This window comes from Trypanosoma brucei, chromosome 3, assembly GCF_000002445.2.
Source record: "Trypanosoma brucei brucei TREU927 chromosome 3, complete sequence".
In the NCBI taxonomy this organism is placed as follows: domain Eukaryota; phylum Euglenozoa; class Kinetoplastea; order Trypanosomatida; family Trypanosomatidae; genus Trypanosoma; species Trypanosoma brucei.
The window spans coordinates 1,557,707-1,578,933 of NC_007276.1; the positions used below are offsets into that span (position 1 = coordinate 1,557,707).

The window sequence follows — 21,227 nt, forward strand, 5'->3', positions numbered from 1 at the left end:
ATGGTGTCATTTATTCTCAAATATTTTTTCCGTTGCGGATGCTTCAAATACGAGGTGTTAAAGGAATATAGTGACGTATGTGCAAAGTGCGTGTGAAAGTGGTGAGAAGATTCTGTTTACGTGTGGTACATTGTGTCTGACCACTTTTTTTTTCTTTGCTTTGTCTTTTGTGGTGTTTGTCCTCACTGTGTTGAACCGACCTCACGTTATATTTTCTTCGACGAATTGAAGAGCCGCAAAGGCGAGAGTTACCTTTTGATAACATTCAGGTGTACTCTCCTTTCATTTATGCGTTTGTATGCTTCCAGTCTTGCACACACACACACACACACACACACTCTCTCTCTCTCTCTCTCTCTACTTCCTGCTTTCGTGAGAATTTTTAACGACTGTTGGTACCAGACTCCGTGTGTACGTGCATCAATGAAATGCCAAGTAATTACGATCATGCACTTTTTACCTTTTTTGGCATAAAAAAATGTGCACAGTTCGTCTTGTTTTCCCTTCTTTGCTCCGGTTGATATCCATTTGTTTTGCTTAGCAAAGAGCAATTCCTCATCGTAGAGGCCGTAGTTGTTTGTCAAAACTAAGAGAGGAAGGTCTCATGGTAAACTTGCGTCTTCAGGTGGCCGTAGTTGGCGCACCAACGGTCGGGAAAACTGCATTTGTGCAAATGCTTCACAGCAACGGCACAACATTTCCTAAGAATTACCTCATGACGTTGGGTTGCGACTTTATTGTAAAGGAGGTTCCTGTTGATGATGATAATACGGTGGAAATGATAATATTTGATGTGTCAGGCCAGCGCGAGTATGAACCTATGGTTTCTTCGTACCTACAAAACACTGCAGTGTTCATAGTCATGTACGATGTTTCCAATAAAGTTACATTTGAGGCCTGCGCACGTTGGGTGAATCAGGTGAGGACGAACAGTAAAGAGAGTGTTGGAATTCTCATTGCAAATAAATCCGACCTCAGTGATAAGGCTGAAGTGACGGACCGGCAGGGGAAAGATCTCGCAAATGCAAATAAGATGAAGTTCTACAAAATATCCACTTTGCGAGGTGTTGGCATCACTGAGCCCATTGATGAGATTGCGCGGCATTACGTTGACGCATATCAAAAACGTATTGAACAACTCACCCAAATGAGGTAATGTTTGCTGTTGCGTTTTCAAACGTGTGCGTGTGCACGTGAGAATGAAAAGGGAGGATAAGCCACAGATGCATTCACGTGTGAGTGATTTGGTTCTTTTGTTTTGACATTGCCTCATATTTGCCTCCCTTTTTTTCTTTCTCTCTCTCTTGATATGTTCGGTATTTTTGCTTCCACTGGGCGTACTGTTTTTGGTATCTTTTGTTTCTCCGTGATTCGGTGCTCAAATGATGGTGAAGGGGATATCACTTTAGGATGCGGCTCAATACAAAAGGGAAACAAAAAAAAGAACAAATGAATTAATGAATGAATGAGAAAGGCAAAAGTCCGAGATAGAAAAAAAAAGGGCTGAGAGTGGGGATGAGAGGTCACACGGAATGGTGAGAATCGAAATAAGACGACACTTCGGTGTGTATTTGTGTGTTGTTTACTGTTGGAGTTGTTTTTTTTCTTTTTCCCTTTTTCGTTGGTTCTTTCCCTTTCTCTCACTCTACCGCCACAACAATGGCACCACTTTCCCTCCTACAGTTATTTCATTTCATATTTTCCTCCATTTATTCCCCCCCCCTCGTTGGTCCCTAAGCAACTCTGTTTATTTCCATTACCTGCACTGCAGTCGCTGTAGCAGTTGCTTTTCTCCTACTCTTTCTCTCTCTCTTTTTTTTTTTCGATATGTTCCATTTCAATTTGATTCTTCCCATTAGGGGGTTTTAGTTTAACCTTCCCGTGATATTGGATGTTTAGTACATTGTATTTGTATGATTGACGATGTAAGAATTTGTCATCTCGTACTGCAGGATGTGAAGGAGCGTCTTCCGCTTTACGAGTCGCGACTTGAGGCAGTTAATAACTCGCATGTAGTGATAAGTTGTTGGAACGAAAGCGTAAAGGCATTTGTGCCGGTTCCTGTTGCAGAAGATGTGGAATTTACATCAGATGTGCTTCATGAAGTTGTCAGTTTGGTGGATGGATTGAGGCAGTTGGGTTGTACGGATTTTTTTGTCGTTTTTGTGGACAGCGGAGGCACACTTTCATTTTACCACGTGGACACGCTTCGGTTACTCCAATCAGGGCGCAGCGGTTCCTCCTGATGGTAAAGGTGAGATGAAGTTGTCAGGAAAATTTGAAAATTTACGGGTTTAAAGGCGTATGTGAGGGGGTTTTCGAATGTCAAATTCATTACTTCCGTTGTTTTCACATGAAAGGGGAGGAGAAAATAATATGGCTATCACCATCAAAAAAAAAAGGTACGTGGAAGTTGCTTCGTGCAAGGAAAAGGGAAGGTTCAGTTGTGTTGCTTTTTTTTTCCATGCGCTGACACCTTTATATAATATTATCCATGGGAACCTTCCAGTGCCAACTAAAATTTGGTGGTGAATTTAATGCTCTCTGGTGATTTGCTGTACTTTCATGCCTCCACGCACACATACACACACACACATTTTTACGTGGCTATTTGATTGTTAACTTTTTTTCTCTGAATCACTTATTCAAAGGGAGGAAAGGGTAGGTGTGAACGTTTCATTTTTGCAAGTATACATGGACGATCCAAGTTGGCAGCGCAATTGTGATATGCTGACGCATGCGTTGCAATCGTTGGAACGCAGTACCTCCCAAATAAAGCGCAGCACAAATAAACTTGTCACCTTACGTGACATTGCGCAAGAGAGAGATAAGGTAAAGAAAGTAACGAGTGCAGCAAATGCGAAAGATGTGCATGCCGTTCACGATGCTTTGGCTTTTCTGGAAAAATATATGCGACTGCATCCCACGCAGCTGCGTGGACAGGGAGTGAAACTCAGTACGGAGGCTCAAGTTGTGCTAGAAAACTACAAAAAATCATGTGATGTCTTCTATAAAAAGTGCATTTCACTGGAAGAATCATTACGAAAGAACAGTGCAACGACACGTGTGAGGATTGGGACTGGTGATGGAAGTGATGTGGATGATTTTGATGATGAGGGAGAAAGTTTATTACCACGTGGAGCCACTGCGGGATCTGCGCAGCGGCAGGCATTTGAGGATGATCTCCATAACGAAATCATGGCTGAGAGGGTCCGTGAGACATCAGAGATAGCAGAGAGTGTAAGGGATATTAATGAGTTATTTAATCACATTAACTCATTAGTAGCAGAGCAGGGTGTGGGTTTGGAAATTATCGAGGAAAATGTTACGAGGTCGTCCGCTGCGACGAGGAATGCGGTGGGACATCTTCAACAGGCGCGTGATAGCCAACAGAGATCTGGACGTGACAAGATGTTTATATTTCTTATCGTTGTATTAATGATCATGCTATTGCTCGTTGCGTACCATAAAGTATGAAGTCGCCATCACTTTCCCCTTGTGGTTTCCATTGTTGTTGTTGTTGTTGTTGTTGTTGTGTTTGTTTTTTTTTTACCGTGTACAGGAGAGATTTCGGGATGTTTTTCATCGGAGCGATGAAGTTTAGTCGTTGATGCTCTTCTCCGCTCTGCGCTAAAGGGAGGTGTCTGGTTGTTGTTGCTGTTGTTGTTTTATAGCATGCAGTGAAAAGCTTAGGGCCACATCTTCACTCACGAGTTCCACCATTCATTCGGCCTTTTTGTGTTGGTTATTAAATTTGGCGCCTCATTTATTTTCCTCTTCCATTCTATCATATATGCTATTGCTTTACTTCTTTTCGTTGCTGCTGCTTTGGCACTGCACATTGCGCACACACCCAACGACAAATTGTTGTTGTTGTTTTTGAGCAGCGGATGAGTTATCAATATCTTTTCTCTTTGATTTTCATCACTTGGTTTCGATATCAAACTCTGACAATGTGAAGGAAGCTGGGAAAAGGTCAAAGAAAAAAAAAAAGAGAAAAGGGTGGTGGAGTGAAGGGAAGGGAAGTGGTGCAGCGGAAACTCACGTTTGTGAAATAGTTTCATATCTCAACACGTAACCACTCATCGTAATACCCCAAACAAAGAAAGAGAGAGAGAAAAAGAGAAGATCCAACAGAAAAAATAAATAAATAACAAATAACAAATGACTGAAGCCGTTGTAACACCGTGGTCTGTCGAGGGTGACGTAAATTATGATAAACTAATAAAAGACTTTGGAAGTCACGCCATCGATGAGGCATTGCTGGAACGGATTGAACGGGTTCTGGGGAAGAAACCGCATCATTTCCTCCGTCGAGGAATTTTCTTTTCCCATAGGGATTTGAACCTTCTATTGGACGTGTACGAGTCCGGTCAACCTTTTTATCTCTACACTGGCAGAGGTCCAAGCAGCGAGTCCATGCATATGGGTCATTTGATTCCTTTCATGTTTACTAAGTGGCTTCAGGACTCCTTTAGGGTACCCCTCGTGATACAAATGACAGATGATGAGAAGTTTTATTTCCGTAATATCCCAATGGAACAAGTCGAGGCCATGACAACAGAAAATATAAAAGATATTATCGCTATGGGGTTCGACCCCGAGTTAACTTTCATTTTCCGTGACTTTGATTATATGGGATGCATGTACCGTACCGTTGCCAAGATTGAGAGGGCCTTCACTGCGAGTCAAGTACGTGGTTGCTTTGGTTTTGCAATGGAAGACAACTGTGGCCGCTGGATGTTTCCTGCTATACAGGCTGCACCATCTTTCTCAGCAGCTTTTCCTCATATCTTTCCACCATCGATGGGAAATGTGTTTTGTCTCATTCCACAGGCCATTGATCAGGATCCATATTTCCGCCTGACACGTGACATCGCCCCACGTCTCGGTTATTTAAAGCCGGCGGTGATTCATTCCAAGTTCTTCCCCGGATTAAGTGGCCCAAAAGGAAAGATGAGTTCATCTTCCGGTACTGCAGTGCTGTTGACGGATACAGAAAAGATGGTGAAGGATAAAATTAACAAACATGCCTTTAGCGGCGGTGGGGCAACCAAGCAAGAGCACTTTCTTCTTGGCGCCAACGTGGAGGTGGATGTTCCTATACAGTGGCTGTCTTTTTTTCTTGAAGATGATGAAGAGCTCGCGCGAGTGAAGAAGGAGTATATGTTAGGTCGTATCATGACAGGAGAGGTGAAGAAGTTATTAATTAACACAATAACGGCCATCACGAAAACTCATCAGGAGAAACGGAAATTGGTGACAGACGAGGACGTACAGCTCTTCACAAGCACTCGCATAATGGGTCCGGCTAAGAAGGCGGCAACCCAGTGAAGTTTGTGAAGGGTTGGATGGAATTAACTGGTTGTTGGTGTATTTGTTCGTCCTTTCTGAGAATCCGACTATTGTGATTTCTGCAACCATTCTCTACCTGCACTAAATCTCTCGATAGTATGCGCCTTGCCGCCACCGGAGGTTGTTGGTGAGTAACGTGGCGTTTCTAAACTCCACTATTGGTAATTTATTAGTACTTGTGTGTGTGTATGTGTGTGTGCCTTGAATACCTGTATGATGGTTGTTGTTAACATCCCCTTTATTTCTCCTTGTTTATTTAATCATGCTTTGATTCATATTGTATGGAATGCATGTGACGTAGTGCAAGAAGCAGGTAGTAGAGTGGGGCGACTTTTCTACCCTTTCTGTCGTGTATGTCAGTATGGCAAAAATGGAAGCTCTCCACTGCAGCCGATGGCAAGTTTGGTCTTCGACCCTTTCTTATTCGTTTTGTTAATGTCTGGCCCCTGAGATGTGACACCACGTGGTTGGGGAAGCCACCAGTGAAAACGTTTCCATCTTTTTGGGCAAATGTGGCGTGTCTCAGTGACAGAGAGCGCGATTTCTTCGTTCAATGTGTAGAACACATTTGTTTCGGCATTGGCATGAGTGCTACACCCGCTATTAAAGACGTTATGAATCGTCTGGCAGATGGCGCGGGTATTCACAACCTTCAGGGGTTGAGCACCACCGAAAGGGAATCACATACAGACATTCTTTGCGATGTGGTGCTTATGCATGATGGGAAACCTTGTATGGGATGGTTCGCTGATAATTATGGTGACAGGAACTTTAATAACATTATTGAAGTTTTAGAAGAGCGGTGGAACATCTCCCCGGCATCATTATGGGCGTTAAAGGAGCGAAATATCGCAGAACAGATGAACACCATGACACACTACAACCGACAGGAAAGTATCTTTTGCAATTCTGATGGGTTGACGGAGGGGAAACTGGCGTCTCTTGTCAAGCGGCACGTCCGCTTCGCCGATAAAAACATTTGTATCGATGTGAAGAGCATTTCAGAGATCCGTTCCTTGTCTCTGTCGCTTTTGGAAGAACCGACGGTGGAGAAGCGTGAGATCTTACTACAGTGCTTGAGCAATGTCGTTCCTGAACTAATAACTAAACCGGGAAAAGTTTCTCCGTGTTCCACCGTTTTAAAGGCGTTCGGGTGCTTTTTAGCGCCAAGCGTACGGAAGTTGGACATACCTCTGGACTCTGTGTATGAACTTGGTTCAACCTTGTGTTCTATCCCAGCGGATGATGTGACCACACATGTTTTTCAGCGGCACATTCGCCACCTTCTCGACATCACTGAAGGGAAACAAATATGTGCAAGTGGCCCGGATCAGCAGCACATGCTGAGAGATACCCTCAACAACCTCGAAAGTGTGGGTCACGATTTGGACCAGGTTTTTGTATGCTTCTCGCAAGCAGTTGCACTTTGCCAGGTTGTGGAGGATCCAACTGAGAGGGACGATGCGTTGTGTAGAATTCTCTTGGCTATTCCGTTGATTGAACGATACATTACATCGTACGAATCTGCGATCCTGCGGCAACACACATTTAGCGACAGCTGTTTACCGTCCCATGTTGAGCCAAACCATAGCAACCGTGAGGTGTGCCTTTTGGACAGTTTTGCGCTGGATCGAGTGATCTGCGCAAGCAACTGCAGAGAGCAGGGAGCTAATGCCTCCGCTGATTCCAGTAGTGCATTTGATTCAACTAAAGGCAAACCTTTCGATGGTTGTTGTGGTTTTTGGATGCCTGGCATGGGGTTGGACTCGTCTTGTTATGTGACGGATCTTCTCTCTGCATGCACCGATCTTGCTAACATGCTCGGCGTGCCCGCATCACGGTGTGACATCGTAACTGAATCACAACGACTTGTGTATGATATCCGTCACAAGCTTCGTGTACACACACTCCGGCGATTTGCCTTCGTGAAAGCATCGAAAGTGTGGAATTCTGCCTTGAGGAAACGAGCCCTGCCATTTCTTAACGCACTGAGGAGCTCCCTGTATGAGGCTCCCGCCCTCACAATACTCCGATTTAGAGACGGGGAACGCCTCCCAAACACTTTTGGCGCAGCGAGCGAACCGTCGTCATTGTTGCAGTCGCTCTCTTCGCTGCACGTTTGCTTTGCATTTTCGACTCCCGCTTTTTACGTGGAATGCGGAACCATACAGGAGCTCGAGGCCATGTGTGTTACGCAGCCTTTAAGTGCCATGAGGCGACTAAAATGTTTTTCATCACCGAGTAGTAGCACAGGGATTAGCTCCGTGGTTGAAGTGCCTGTCCCTAGCAACCTTGTTGATTCTCTTCTTGTATGCGCTAAGGCTCAACTGCAGCTAAAACCGGAACACGGTTTTGTGGATGTTGCCTTCCAGAGAGACGGGGATCACGCAACGGTAGTGCCCTCGTGTCTTGATAAATTGTTGCGAGGACAAAAGGCGTAAAATGATGGTGGCCGAGTGACGGACTGACAATTACATTTGGCTTCACGCTGGAGGAGCACACCGGTGGGGAGAGAGTGCCTCCAGATATTTGTTGTGCCGGCGTATGCAACACTCGGATGCAGCTTGTCGAGGTTCTTCTTAGCGTTTAACTGTTTACTTATTCACATACACGAGACGGAGCGTTGAAGAAAATGAAATACCTGATTACACCGTAGCACAAAATTTACTTCGTCCCTTCGATGGCCGTTCTCGGGTTTGAACCCTGCTTTGTGCTGTCCTAAATGAATGTTCCATCCCTTCTCTCTTGATTTCTGTGCGCATATGTAAATAAACAAACATTTTTCACTTGGTTTTGGTGTGGGCTTGCGGGGGAAATTATTTGAAAAGGTGAATAAGGGTAAATGAAGGGTCTGCGGTTATTTTTTACACGCCCAGTGTTTGTAGCGTCTGCTATTCCTTATTTAACTTCAGTGAGGCGAGTTTCCCAGCAGCGGGATGTAACGCCGTGCGGAAACCAATCTGGTAGGGATCTGCATTCACCCGATGTGGTTGTGCATGATCAGCAGTCTTCCTTCACTGAAGATACGTTTGCCTCCGATTTTGACGAATTAGAGGCTGCATCACAGGAGATACATGACCTGTGCTTTGCTATGATAAACTACTTACAGAAAACGGACCCTGATGGGACGAGCTGCTTGTTTCAAAAACGCTGCGCTCGCGGCTTCCGTGAGACCGTCCCGGAGAACAAACGTCGGCTTCTTCATGAGCGGGGGTCGAAAATTCTTCGGCGAAGGAACTGTTATAGAACAAAGGAGGAGTATGAGGAGGCAACACAGCTGTTTCTCCAATTCGGTGAGAAACTCTTGTTACTTCTCACTAAACCTGTTGTTCAAAGGATCATCGAATCAGCGGGAAAAGTCTATCGAGATCATCGGCGTGATGGGGTTCACAGATACCGAAAACCAGTGGAGCGGGGGAGTTGGCGTGGGTTTCCTCATAGATGGTTTAAACATGCACCATTCGAAGTGCAACAACTTCGTGCCGACATCCCTGAGGCGACTGTAGCGAACACGAGGGCCATGCGTGATTTGTCCACCGTTAACTCACTCTTCACGCTCATGGAGCCGCAACACCCTTTCAGAGCAAAGCTGGAGAATCAGCTATTTGAAATAACACAGGAGTACGATGTCGTTCATGCAGGAGGCAGAGGAGTGTAGAGATTGGTTTCCCCTCTCAAATGTCCCCTCGCATTGCATTTCTTTATCGTTTTCGAATCGGTTTACCTCCATGTTTAATGGTGACAATGATTCATACGGGTGCCTGTGTGTTTTTCGCGCCTGCACAACTTCTGGCATGTCGAACTCTTTGTTCCTTTCGCCTCCTCCCTCCCTCAAACGCGGGCACCTTCTTCCAGGACCTCAAAATATATATGTTCATCTACTTGTACGTGCAAATACACGCACACTATTTTCACCTTATTTTGTCCTCATACAGTGTAGATGCGCTCGCTCATAGCCATGAGGCGTCGTTTCGTTAGCGGCACATGGACAATTGCTGTTAGTACCCAGCAGCGTCACCGCAGTGGGAGCGGGCCAGGAGACAAGCGCATTCGCACAGACTGGTATCGGTGTTACCCGTCTCTTATGCGTGAAAAGGATCGAGACATGTATCATTGCTACTATCCGTATCTTTTTGATCACGGGGACAAAATGAGTTTGTACCCCAAAATACCTGAAAACCCGCGTGAGTGGCAACCAGAGCAGCTGCAGACAACGTATGATGCAATTAGGGAGGACAAATATGATGCATTTATTCGTCTTCGAGAGAAGTTCCCTGAATTGTATCAGGACACACGAGCATGGGACAACCCTCCACCGTTTGGTGAGTTTAACATGTTCTACTCTGTGCGTTTTGGTATGGTTGGCGTGAAGGCCTTCACATGCAAAGACTATGATGAGTTAGGGAATCAATTTGACTGTACTGCTTTCTGGTTTCCTGATAATCAAGTCGTGAAGCACAGTACTCGCAATGGAGAGGTTGGCACTGACAAAGTTTATGTGGGTGCAATGAATGTCCCTGTGGAGTTCCATAAACCGCATGTGGCTGCCTTCTATAAGGCAGCAGGTGTACCGGTAAAACATGTATGCGCTGGTTTCCCCATAACCCCAGACGCCTACGCTCCCGTCGGGACGAAGTTGGATGTCCGGCATTTTAAACCTGGACAGGAGGTAACCATTACATTTCAAAACACTGACTATGGCTTCCGTGGTGTTATGTTCCGTCATGGTTTTGACGGAGGTTATGTGTGGCTTGGAGACTCCAGATGGCAGCGTCGCCCCGGAGCCATGGGTACGGAAGGGCAGAAGCGCATTTACCCCGGACACCGCATGGCAGGGCAAACTGGTGCAGCTGCTGAAACTTACCAGGGTGTTCCTGTATGGCGCATCGATTACAAAAACTCTCTTATTTATCTGCCAACGTTACTGGATGCAGATGTTGGCACGTACGTAAGATTTAGCGATACTATTAATACGAAGGGACTTACACTGTGGAATGAGCACCGTGGTCTCCCAGCGTTCCCAACCTTTATTCCTCCAGAGGATGAAGATTTATCCAAGTTGGCAACAGATGAATGTCAACTAAAGAGTCCGCCACTTTATATGTACTTCCGTGATGAATTCCCGGCAACACAGTTAGTATCGCAGGCAGATGTGGAGGATGCAAAGAGCGCCAAACCGGCTACCGCTCCTCCAAAGAAAAAAGTGTACGACATGAAGAAGTACTACGAGGCGCGGAAAAAGTATCGACAAAGCATGCAAAAAGCGCGGAAGTATAAGTTAATGGGGCTCCGGACGAAGGCACACGAAAAGCAAGAGGAGGCACGCCGTGCGAAAATACTGAAGTACAAACGTATGAAGTAGCTCCTCTTCATCACAGTTCTATCTCCGTCTTTGTGGTGTAGGTCCTTTTTAGAAGTGATACGTCACTTCTAAAAGAGAGAAAAAAAAAAGAAAAATGTCATTTTTTTGTCCATTAGTGCAACCACCTAATCCTTATGCTAATTTCTTTTGAATGTGCTGCACCATTGTTACATGGTACATCCCAATCCTTTTTCCCCTTGTTGTCCTCCCCTCCTTATCGGATCTCACTGCCGTTCATAGAGTATTGTTGTTTTGTTGGCTTAACCAAATAAGGTGCAGTAAGTGGGGGGTAAATATCAAAAAAAAAAAAAATGTCGCGTGTTACCCTTTCCGCATCTCGCATGGAGAAAATAGTTAACGCATGGAGGAAAGTCCCTGATGCAGCGGAAGGTTGTTCAGTTATGTGTTGTGTATTTGGTGCGCTTACGCCTGAGACACTTGAAAACCAACGTGGGCAGGCAATGCTGCAATACCTTTTTACGTCGCTGAATACTGTGTGCAACGCTGCCTTGTTCTTTTCCTTTGATAAGCTACTGGTTGTACATTCCAACCTCAATGTTGAGCTGCCGCCCTCATCAGAGAGCTTTACCTACGCTTCTGCAACGTTGGACGAGAAGTTTGGTGAGATTCTCGCAGCATTTGTTGCTGATGCAAAAGTTGGAGTGTGTCAGAAGGAGTTGAACATACAAGAGGGTGATTTTGCACCAAAGCTAATTTCAGTCGTTCGAGAAATTGTTCCCGCTGAGCGTACGGTTGAAGTTGGACCCCTTCTGGGTGAGTTCCTTTTTGTGAAGGACGAGGCAGCACTTTCCTGTGTGGAGAAAGCGGCAGGACTTTGTAACGCTATATTCCGCCGCTCCGCCCGCGGGATGATTGAGTCGGAAATGCAAAAGAGTAATCCTAAAACGCTGAGCGCCTTGCGGGAGCAGTTAACGAAAACCCTCGAGGCACCAAACACCGTCATGGGTTTGGAAACACTTGATGTCTCTCAGTTCTCAATTGCGTCCGGTTTGACACCATGTATTATGCACCGTGGGACTTATAACCCTCAAATTAGTGTCACAGAGGTGAGTACCCAACCGCTGCGGAGTGATGTCATCGTCGTCCGATACGGATTGAAGAATTGCGGCTACACCGCTTTCATCGCCCGTACGCTCATCGCGGAACGAAATGCCCCAAGCAACGTGAAGGACGTCTACAAGTTTGTGTACAACGTAACCGAAAAACTGTTAGAGCACCTTCGTGTGGGGACGCGTCTCAGTGCCGTGCATGAAGAAGTAATGAAGTATGCAACCACTACAGACGAAGCTCTTGCAAAGCACCTTCCCAAGTCTTTGGGTTTCTCGACTGGATTGTTGGTGCTTGAGGCACGCGGGACAATATCTCAGAAAGGAACTGCAACAGTTGAAGACGGAATGGCTTTTGTAACTCGGGTTACTCTCGAAGGGGTGCCGGATGGTGAAGGCGGTACATTCGACGTGGAGCTGTCCGACACAGTCACAGTAAAAGGTGGCGCTGCACAACTTAACACCAAAACATCACGTAAGCTTGAGGAAGTCCTCTACGATGACAGTGCAGAAGAGGAAACTGCATTCGAAACAAGTGCGCGGGACTTAAATAAGATAACACGGCAAGGACAGAGTAGCGTTCCACTACTCTCGCGGGAATCGGCACGAGAGGAAAAACTCAAGACGCTTTTAAGGGAACTACATGCGGAGTTGGCCGCTGCTGGTGGGAAAAAAGCCAAAACTGCCGTCTCAGAAGAGTTTCGTACGTACGAAATTGCACGTCTTTCCTACGGCGACGTCATTCCTTACGCGAATGAAACCTCGTTCCCGGATGTGGCGCGTGGTGGTGGCATTTATGTAGACACGGAAAAGGAGGTGGCGTTCTTTCCCGTATGCGGGGGTGTGGCGGCGTTTCATGTCTCGACCATAAGTCGAGTTGACGTGAAGTTTGAAGGGAACCAAGTGGCGGGTATTTTCTCATTTCATTCGCTTCAGGAAGGAAATATCGCCTACCGTTTGAACCGCACTAAAATATTCGTCAAAGAGCTGACGTACCGTGCGCGCCGTGACATCTTCACCGATGTGAAGATTGCCATTCAGGGTATTCAGCAACGCATCAAAAATAGAGATACGGAGCGACGCCGTGTTTCATTGAATGCTGGAGGTGCTCAGCTGCAAACAGTTCCTGATGCGATTCGGCTTCCACAGGTAAAGATTCGACCCCCAGCGACAACAGGACGTTATAACAAAGAATGCATTGGAAACTTGGAGATTCATCGGAATGGATTGCGCTTTTCATATATTGGTGGGGCACCAATTGACATGCATTTTGAAAACATCAAGCATGTTATATTCCAACCCGCTGTCAATGCTGTTCGGGTTATTTACCACATCACCTTGAAGAAGGGTGTGGAGATTGCCCGGAAGAGTGTGGATGAGGTTCAGTTCGTTGCGGAGGTTATGGAAAGCAGCGAAACTGTTATGGCTGCGCGAAAAGGGTATGAAGAGGAAATTGCAGCGGAAGAGCGTGAACTTATGCGCATCAGTGACACAAACAAACAATTCCTGAAGTTTGCTCAGGCCGTTGAAAGGGTCAGCATGATCAAAACGCAAATACCTGCTAGCAATTTTTCCTTTGAAGGCGTTCATGCCAAGGGCTTAACAACATTCAAAGCCAATCGCGAAGTGTTATGGGCGATTATGGACCGGCCTCCGTTTACACAGCGTGTGGAGGATATCGAGGTTGTGTCGCTTGAGCGCGTTATACCTGGTGGATCCACTTTTGATGTGAACCTTATTTTCAAGGACTACAACAAACCGCCGGCGAGCATCACCACAATACCTCGTAGCAGCCTCGAGTCTCTAAAAGACTGGTGTCTTGCAGCGCGACTTTACTACATGGAGACGAGCGTTAATCCAAACTGGAAGGTGGTACTGAAAACAATTATCGAAGACGAAGATTGGGATCCGTGGAGGCCAGGAGCCGGTTGGGCAGTACTCAATGATGATTTCGAGGGAGATGAAGAAGCCTCTGAAGACTCTGATTCAGATGATTCCACTTATGTTGAAGAAGAAGATGAAACCGATGAGACGGGGAGTTCCTTTCTTGACGATGAGGAGAGTGAACCCGAGTCCAGTGACGAAGAGGACAGTGAAAGTGTGTTGAGTTGGGACGAAATGGAGCGTCGTGCGGAGCAGCATGACCGGCAGCGCGGATACGGCTCTGATGATGATGATCGGCCTCGCAAGAGACCCCGCACGTCTTCAGGCGCTTCCAGCAACCGAAGGCCGCATCCGCCTCCACAACTCCCAAAAAAGCAGAGTCGGTTGCCTCCTATGGGATCAGCAGTGCCGCCACCGCGCCGGTTTTAGTTAGGGTAGAGATGAAGAGGGAAATATAGAAACAATTAAACGGGCAAGAACGAGGGGGACGAAAGCGTTTTTTTTTTGTCTTGTTAACATTACAAGAGAGAATGAAGAATGTGGTAAGTAATAGCGTTTGTGACAATCGAAACGGAAGCGGAAAGTGAAATTGAAGAGGAAATGTTCCTTTTTATCACGCCATTTCTTTCACACCTGTTGCTTGCCCTTTCGTACATCATAGAGTAAGAAACCGCTGAGGGAGCTGCCAAATGCGGTGCCTCGAAGGGGCACTTCTTTTTTTTTAATTTTTGTCAGCTTCTCAGCTTCTTTCCGTTTTGTGGACGAACACTTCTCCTGCTGCGACACTTGTTCGGCAGCTGAAGCATCAAACGTTTTGTTTTTCTTTATTGAGCCTTTCTCCTTTTAAACTTACTCCGGGACACTGGCACACATTTCGATTATATTTTTGCGCTTTTCTTGTGAGTACTCTCGTCCTTTTCCTTTCTTCACCTCATTCCTGTTGCGGCGGCGCATGGAGAAGCTCTTCTTTTTTCTTTTGTGGGAGCTAACAAAGTGATGGAAAGAACCTTCTCGAATTTCGAACGGAAATTGATCGGGAAAGCGTTTGGCAAAGGCAGGAAAATTGCGTTGAGGTGGTTCTATTATCACTACAATTCAATCGCCCACTTTTTTTTACCTCTTTTAATTGGTGCGATGTGGTTATGCGCTTTCCGCTGCCACGCAAATGATGGTGTTCAACACGTCTTTGATGCAACAGAGGGGGGAAACTCCTTCTTTTTTAAACTTTTTTTTTAAAAAAAAGTTTAAACAAATTATTTTTTTTTTCGCACTTCTGGAGTGTGGTGGAGTCCGTGATGGTTTGTTTTATTTTCCTTTATTATTATTAATAATATTATTTTCTTTTTCCTTATAATATTTTACTTTCCGTAAAAGTTGTAGCGAACATAATGGCTGCAACACCTTACAGGTTTCGGTTGTCTTCACAGTGCAGCCACATAAGGCGTCATGTGTGTAGACGGTTGATTACACCACAGTTATCTGTGAGGACATGTGCTACGGGAACGGAATCATCAAACGGTGCTCGTTTAATCGAGGTGATGGAATCTCCAATTGAGAATATTAAAATTCTTTCCATGAACAACGCTCCAGCGAATGTTCTATCGTCAGCCATGATAAAGGAGATGCTTAGTTCGATCAGTGAAGTATGCAACCCAGAGAAAGGATGCTGCAAGGGTATCGTGTTAACATCGTCTCTCCCTAATGTGTTTTGTAATGGACTTGATCTTCAATTATTGATCGATAAATTGCCTTACGATTCTTTTTCATCCTACTGGAAGCAACTTCAGATGCTTTACATCACTCTCAACACGCTTCCGGTTCCTGTCGTTGCAGCTATAAACGGAGATGCTACGGGTTTTGGATGTATTATGGCTCTGTCTACTGATTATAGAGTTATGGCCGAGAAAGCAGAAGAGGGGGGAGGCAAACAATTAAAAATTGGTGTTGATACGGTTCGATGTGGATTGGCAGTTCCACCTTGCTTTGGTGCGGTTGTGGCTCACACGGTTGGATATCGTGCATGTGAAATGTTTCTTCAGCGTGGTGTGATTCTTTGTGCTGCTGAGGCTGAAAATGCGGGTCTTGTAGATGAAACGGTGGAAAGGGCTGATGAGGTTCTTGTGCGTGCTTTGGATATGGCAGAAAACCTGTCCGGAGGACCCCCGTGGTCTTTTTGGTTGGTAAAAGACGCTTCACGCAAGGCGTTTATGGCCCCCCTTTGTACGCAAGCCCTTCGTGATGCCGATTGTGCAAACTTTTACGAGTTTATCAGCAACACGGAGGTGCGACGTGATATGAGAGCGTACATTGCAGGTAGTGCGTAGCGGTTGTTTTTCTTTTGTACGTGGTTAACCACAACCTACTTGTCTCACATGAACATATATATATATATATATATATATATATATGTTTATTTAATTATGTATGATCTCTTATTTTCATATGTTGTGTGCCATGAAAAATACATTATTTTCCTTTTCTCACGCAAGTTTAAGCAGTTTCCCTTCTTTGCTTCGTTTCTTCGTCCCTTTCGTTTGCACCCCATGCGAACAACACAAGCCTGTAGACATCTACCGCATACGCGTTAACCATTTGTTCGACACGGCAAATAATGGTGGAAATCACTGAACTCGCAAAAGACATCTCCGAGAGGTTACGAAATGGGTCTTACGAGTGCGTTATTTGCTCCAACGCGGTTTATCTACGAGATAAACTTTGGTCGTGTACTGTCTGCTACGGTGTTGTGCACATGCCGTGCGTAAGATCTTGGGTAAAGGTTCAGGTTGAGGAGCGGGAGAAGCGTGATGCCACTGCTGGTGGTTCCTCCGCTTCTTCTATTTCCCTCAATGAGTTTCGCTGCCCTATCTGCCAAGCTCTAACACCTGTTTCGGCCGTAGCGGAGTTTAGTTGTTTCTGTGGAAAGGTGTGTAACCCAACTCCGGATCCCTTACTTGTCCCTGGTTCATGTGGCGACACATGTGGACGCCGTCGTAAGGACGAGTTGTGTCCCCACGCCTGCACGCTTATGTGTCATCCAGGTCCTTGTACTCCATGTCAACTGACACGTACACAATCATGTTTCTGTGGAAAGACGAGCAAAACTGTGGGGTGCTCTAGTGGAATTCATGGCTTTGAGTGTGAAGGTATTTGTGGGAAACTGCGTGAGTGTGGAAAGCATAACTGTGGTGTCCCGTGTCATGAAGGGCCTTGTCCCGTGTGCACTATTCTTTCTACAGATTCGTGTTATTGTGGTGCTACGAAGCGAACTCAGCGCTGTGGCGAAAGCGGGCCGTTTCCATGTGGAACCCCGTGCTCAAAAATTCTTGATTGTGGCAACCACCGATGTCTTTCCAAATGTCATAAGGACGCGTGTGAGCCCTGCTTTCGGACCCCTGAGCGTATGGTATTTTGTCCTTGTGGGAAGGTGCGACTGCAGCAACTGTTGAATTCGCCCAGGAAATCGTGTTTGGATCCTATTCCCTCCTGCGGGTTGGTGTGTGAAGGTTTTTTACCATGCGGTCATACCTGCTCAGATGTGTGCCACGAAAGTCCCACATGTCCACCATGCACAAAATTAGTTTCGATGAAATGCGGTTGCGGATCGCAGAATTATCAAATCTACTGCTTTTTCACATATTTGCCACAGGGTGAATGGAAAGCCGCCGCTGAAAGGTCCGGTCTCAGTAAGGATAAAATTATTTCTCACTTTCCTCCGGTGTGCAAAAAACCTTGTCGCAAGCATTTATCGTGTGGTAAACATACGTGCAAAGAGAACTGTTGCACCAATGAGGATCACACATGTTACAAAATCTGTACGAAACGCCTCTCTTGTGGAACGCACAGCTGCGGCCAATTATGCCATAAAGGTCTCTGTCTGCCATGTTCCGTGGCATCTTATGATCGTCTCTACTGCCGCTGCCGTCGAACTTGGGTGGAGCCTCCGGTGCCATGTGGAACAAAACCTCCAAACTGCAGTCATGAATGCATCGTTCCCCGTCCTTGTGGGCATCCGGCCAACCACCCGTGTCATATTGAAAACGAATGTCCCGTTTGTGTTGTTCCCGTTGAGAAGAAGTGCGGCTCGCATGCCACAGTGATTCCATATTATTTACCCTGCTACAGAGAGTCGGTGTCATGTGGTAAGAAGTGTGGAAAGTTGATGAGCTGCTGTGGAAAACCGTGTGGGAAGATATGCCACATCGGGAAGTGCGAACATAAGTGTCAAACACCATTTCCTGCACTTGAGTGAATATTAACTGACCGTGAAAACTGGAAAAACACGGCAGTGGTGCGGTTGACTGTCGGTGATGGAAGCTGCAGAAGAGAAATAATGTCTGTTTTTTTCGTTGTCATCTCACTGAAACATGAATGGGGGGAGAGAGCGGTCCCAACATTTATTTGGGTTTGGTAATGGCATGTCTCTTTTTTGTCGTAACTCAACGCTAACACGTTTCAGTTGGGGCCAAAATTTTTTGAACCGTGCCAAGGTACACTGGTGACCAGCTTCTCACATCTTCACATGTGGTCGCATTATTGCTGCCCATCTTTTGTAATCTCCTTACTTATCCACCCTAATACCCTTTGTCTCCTAAATCCACTTGTCACTACACACATTAAGGCTTGAGGTTAACAAAAAAAAAAGAAAATAAAGCATACCCCATCAGTCATTTACAAATATTTCAAGAGAAAAAAGAGCTTTGATGATAGAATATGCGTGTGGTTGGCTACACGCGCCTGTCAGTAGTTTCAACAGTAGGGGGGAAACCACTTCAAGCAGTGAAGGAGCAACGTGGGGTATCGCATTGGGAAGATTCGGCCCTACCGCCAAGTGTTCTCTTGTGAGAGTACTGGCAGTGATAGTTTCAGGGTATTATTTTTTTGTTGGTTTATGTTTAGTTAGTGCCGCAAAATGCATATGTACCGACTACTGGTCTATGATCGAGGGTTTAACAAACGTAGCGAATGTGTCCGAGCTAAGGGAAGTTACCAACCTCACTGACCAGCTTAGATATTCACTCATAGTTGTTTCATGTGTGGCTCTGTTCGTTCATCTCGCTATTTCTGTTGTCGGAGTGAGGCACATCCGTAGTTTGTTCATGCAACTCGATGCAAATGTCGAGGCGTTGCACCGTGTTGCCGATGCGTTGGCAGTGCCACTCAACGGTGATGCAACGGGTACTATTGATGTGAATCCGAAGCAGTCCTTTTCCCATGCAAAAAGTTGTAAAGGGATTCAAAACGCTGCAACACCTGAAATGGCGAATGACATGCTTATGCTTTTGCACCAACTCCGTGGGTTACTTCCCGATTCCACATTTGAAAAGGAGCTAACAGACGTCGCTGTGCGGCAGTGTAACGGTGCCAAACTTCAATGTGAAAAGGCGAATCTTCCCGTTGGTTCCAAACTTGAGGCCCACTCACCGCGTGTTATGTCTCAGTTCAGAGTTTCACGGAGAACTGCAGCGGGAATGGTTCGAAATCGGGAGATTTTGGAACACGGTGGCACTGGCACGACCTTCAGGAAAAGGAGGGTCACGGTGGTGGTTGTTTGCCTCTCCGACTTTGCGCATCAAGTTGAGGAGGATTTGGAACATTGTCTTCATTTTTCCCGACAATTTCTTTCTGTTGTAACTCAAATTGTTGAGAGGTATGGCGGTATCATTGCGAGTGTAGCACCTAACAAGGTTGTTGTGACATGGAATGCCTTTACGGATTCTCCCCGTCACGCACAAAACGGAATGCAATGTGCCTGTGATGTACTTGTTGCGCTCCAACCATTTACACAAGGTTTGAGTGTGTCACCGTCTCTTAAGTTGTTTCCGACCATTGTTGCTACTTCAGGGTTTGTTATGGCAGGAACGATCAGAGTTTCTGACCATGAGGACGATGTCTTAAGTGTTTACGGGAATTGTATTTCCCTGAGTGAGGAACTTCCATCACTATTAGGTGCGCTGAGAGTAAGGTGTGCGTGTGTTGGGGCGCTGGCACATTTTTGCCCAAGCAACTTTTCGTGTATTCCACGAGACTGCGTAACAGATGCCAATAACAAAAGGCACATCATTTATGAGATGCAAGATAAGGCTCTCGCACAGCGCCGGCGTCATGTTGAGGCATTTCAAGCATTTCAGCGAGGAGAACATGGTGTCGCACACCATCTCTACACTCGAATACACGAAGAAACACGTAGTGATTGGAATGCCTTGCGTATGAGTCAGATTTGTTATTACTTGGAAGAAAGCCACAGCGTTTACGCCCAACGCTTTCCGGAGTGGCAACTGTTCCCTGTTGAAAGAGAGCACTCATGTGTTAATGAACTTCAACTTGGTAGAAGGGCGTACGGGTTTATGAAATGCGAGGCTTCACCTGTTGAGGATCATATTCGCCGTGCCATATTAAAGCAAACAGATACACGTGCCCTTCCGCGCTCTTATGGACGAAATGAGGAGGAGTCGTACCGAACGCCTGAAGTCGCAAAATCAGATAAGTGTTTGATAGTTAAATGTAACTCGTCTTCTTTGCGGTATGTCACGGAGTTTTGCGACCGTCAAGGGTTGGTGTTTCGCATGTCTAAACAAGTATTAGGCACTGGGGCGTGTGGTGTTGCATTCTTGGGTTTGTCACAAACTGGTGCACTGGTTGCCATTAAGGAAATCGAACTTCCATTAAGGACTCGGGCACAAAACAGTAACTTAAGCGACCTAAACCGTAGGAGATTACGTCGGAAGGGAATTCAAGTGGAAAGTGCAATGGAGAAAACTTTGGATGGTATTATCAATGAAGTAAGTTTACTCTCCCGACTGCGTCATGCAAACATAATGGGTTACATATCGTCTGCCATTTGGGGTAACAAATTGCTGATTGTAATGGAGTTGGGTAGTGGTGGGAGTCTCTACGATCTCATACAAAAGTTTGGAAGTATAAAAGAGAGTCGTGCGAGACGATACCTCCGCGATGTATTGCAAGGACTGGAGTATTTGCATCGCAAGAATATTGTGCACCGGGACATTAAACCTCAGAATGTTCTGCTACTTGAGACCGGTTTATGTAAACTTACTGATTTTGGTACTTCACAAAACTTGCAGAAAATCGCCAACAGTTGTGCACCTGAGGGAACTCCCCCTTATACGGCACCTGAAGCAGCGAGAGGAAAAGCGGAAAAGGCATCTGATATTTGGAGTTTTGGCATTATGATGTTGTATGTTTTAAGTGGTTCCCTCCCATGGCCAAACATGAACCAAATGACTTCTCATGCATTTTTCTACAAGGTGGGACATGTGGAAAGTTTTATGCCATGTGTAGATGATAAAATTTCTCACGATGCGAAGCAAATCGTCAAGCGTTGCTGCCAACGCGACCCGAAAGAACGGGCCACCGCACGGGAACTTTTGAATAATTCATTTTTTAACTGCACGGACACTTCTACGAGTTGCCTCGTTAAGGACTGGCCATCCTCTTGTGGGAATATCTCGAGAAGCGAATTTCATTTGTAGCGGTATTTAGTTAAGCTTTTTTTTTGTTTTATTTTATTTTATTTTATTTTTTTTTGGGGGGGGGGTATC

The 21,227-nt window shown here is 45.7% G+C and overlaps 11 protein-coding genes across 11 annotated transcripts, besides 9 other annotated features; all 11 read left to right on the top strand.

Annotated features, from left to right (window-relative positions):
• Window positions 1-16,131: part of a sequence feature (sequence corresponds to BAC RPCI93-5L5) that runs on past the window's edge.
• Window positions 314-338: a microsatellite.
• Window positions 338-359: a microsatellite.
• On the top strand, window positions 605-1,156 carry Tb927.3.5550 (small GTP-binding protein, putative; the record flags this gene model as incomplete). The annotated part of the gene is made up of 1 exon (XM_839052.1): window positions 605-1,156. The coding sequence occupies one exon, from the start codon at window positions 605-607 to the stop codon at window positions 1,154-1,156; it is 552 nt and encodes a 183-aa protein (XP_844145.1).
• Tb927.3.5560 (hypothetical protein, conserved) lies at window positions 1,914-2,246 on the top strand (the record flags this gene model as incomplete). The annotated part of the gene is made up of 1 exon (XM_839053.1): window positions 1,914-2,246. One exon carries the CDS (start codon window positions 1,914-1,916, stop codon window positions 2,244-2,246), a length of 333 nt encoding a protein of 110 aa, XP_844146.1.
• Tb927.3.5570 (syntaxin, putative) lies at window positions 2,695-3,477 on the top strand (the record flags this gene model as incomplete). The annotated part of the gene is made up of 1 exon (XM_839054.1): window positions 2,695-3,477. The coding sequence occupies one exon, from the start codon at window positions 2,695-2,697 to the stop codon at window positions 3,475-3,477; it is 783 nt and encodes a 260-aa protein (XP_844147.1).
• Window positions 3,509-3,536: a microsatellite.
• Tb927.3.5580 (tryptophanyl-tRNA synthetase, putative) lies at window positions 4,165-5,334 on the top strand (the record flags this gene model as incomplete). The annotated part of the gene is made up of 1 exon (XM_839055.1): window positions 4,165-5,334. One exon carries the CDS (start codon window positions 4,165-4,167, stop codon window positions 5,332-5,334), a length of 1,170 nt encoding a protein of 389 aa, XP_844148.1.
• On the top strand, window positions 5,709-7,796 carry Tb927.3.5590 (hypothetical protein, conserved; the record flags this gene model as incomplete). Its single annotated transcript, XM_839056.1, has 1 exon — window positions 5,709-7,796. The coding sequence occupies one exon, from the start codon at window positions 5,709-5,711 to the stop codon at window positions 7,794-7,796; it is 2,088 nt and encodes a 695-aa protein (XP_844149.1).
• Tb927.3.5600 (hypothetical protein, conserved) lies at window positions 8,198-9,013 on the top strand (the record flags this gene model as incomplete). The annotated part of the gene is made up of 1 exon (XM_839057.1): window positions 8,198-9,013. One exon carries the CDS (start codon window positions 8,198-8,200, stop codon window positions 9,011-9,013), a length of 816 nt encoding a protein of 271 aa, XP_844150.1.
• Tb927.3.5610 (ribosomal protein L3 mitochondrial, putative) lies at window positions 9,296-10,717 on the top strand (the record flags this gene model as incomplete). The annotated part of the gene is made up of 1 exon (XM_839058.1): window positions 9,296-10,717. One exon carries the CDS (start codon window positions 9,296-9,298, stop codon window positions 10,715-10,717), a length of 1,422 nt encoding a protein of 473 aa, XP_844151.1.
• On the top strand, window positions 11,059-14,097 carry Tb927.3.5620 (hypothetical protein, conserved; the record flags this gene model as incomplete). The annotated part of the gene is made up of 1 exon (XM_839059.1): window positions 11,059-14,097. One exon carries the CDS (start codon window positions 11,059-11,061, stop codon window positions 14,095-14,097), a length of 3,039 nt encoding a protein of 1,012 aa, XP_844152.1.
• Window positions 14,884-14,934: a sequence feature (AT_rich).
• Window positions 14,968-15,033: a sequence feature (T-rich).
• On the top strand, window positions 15,057-15,992 carry Tb927.3.5630 (3,2-trans-enoyl-CoA isomerase, mitochondrial precursor, putative; the record flags this gene model as incomplete). Its single annotated transcript, XM_839060.1, has 1 exon — window positions 15,057-15,992. The coding sequence occupies one exon, from the start codon at window positions 15,057-15,059 to the stop codon at window positions 15,990-15,992; it is 936 nt and encodes a 311-aa protein (XP_844153.1).
• Window positions 16,047-16,076: a microsatellite.
• Window positions 16,132-21,227: part of a sequence feature (sequence corresponds to BAC RPCI93-2H15) that runs on past the window's edge.
• On the top strand, window positions 16,280-17,917 carry Tb927.3.5640 (nuclear transcription factor, putative; the record flags this gene model as incomplete). Its single annotated transcript, XM_839061.1, has 1 exon — window positions 16,280-17,917. One exon carries the CDS (start codon window positions 16,280-16,282, stop codon window positions 17,915-17,917), a length of 1,638 nt encoding a protein of 545 aa, XP_844154.1.
• Tb927.3.5650 (protein kinase, putative) lies at window positions 18,369-21,158 on the top strand (the record flags this gene model as incomplete). The annotated part of the gene is made up of 1 exon (XM_839062.1): window positions 18,369-21,158. One exon carries the CDS (start codon window positions 18,369-18,371, stop codon window positions 21,156-21,158), a length of 2,790 nt encoding a protein of 929 aa, XP_844155.1.
• Window positions 21,175-21,213: a microsatellite.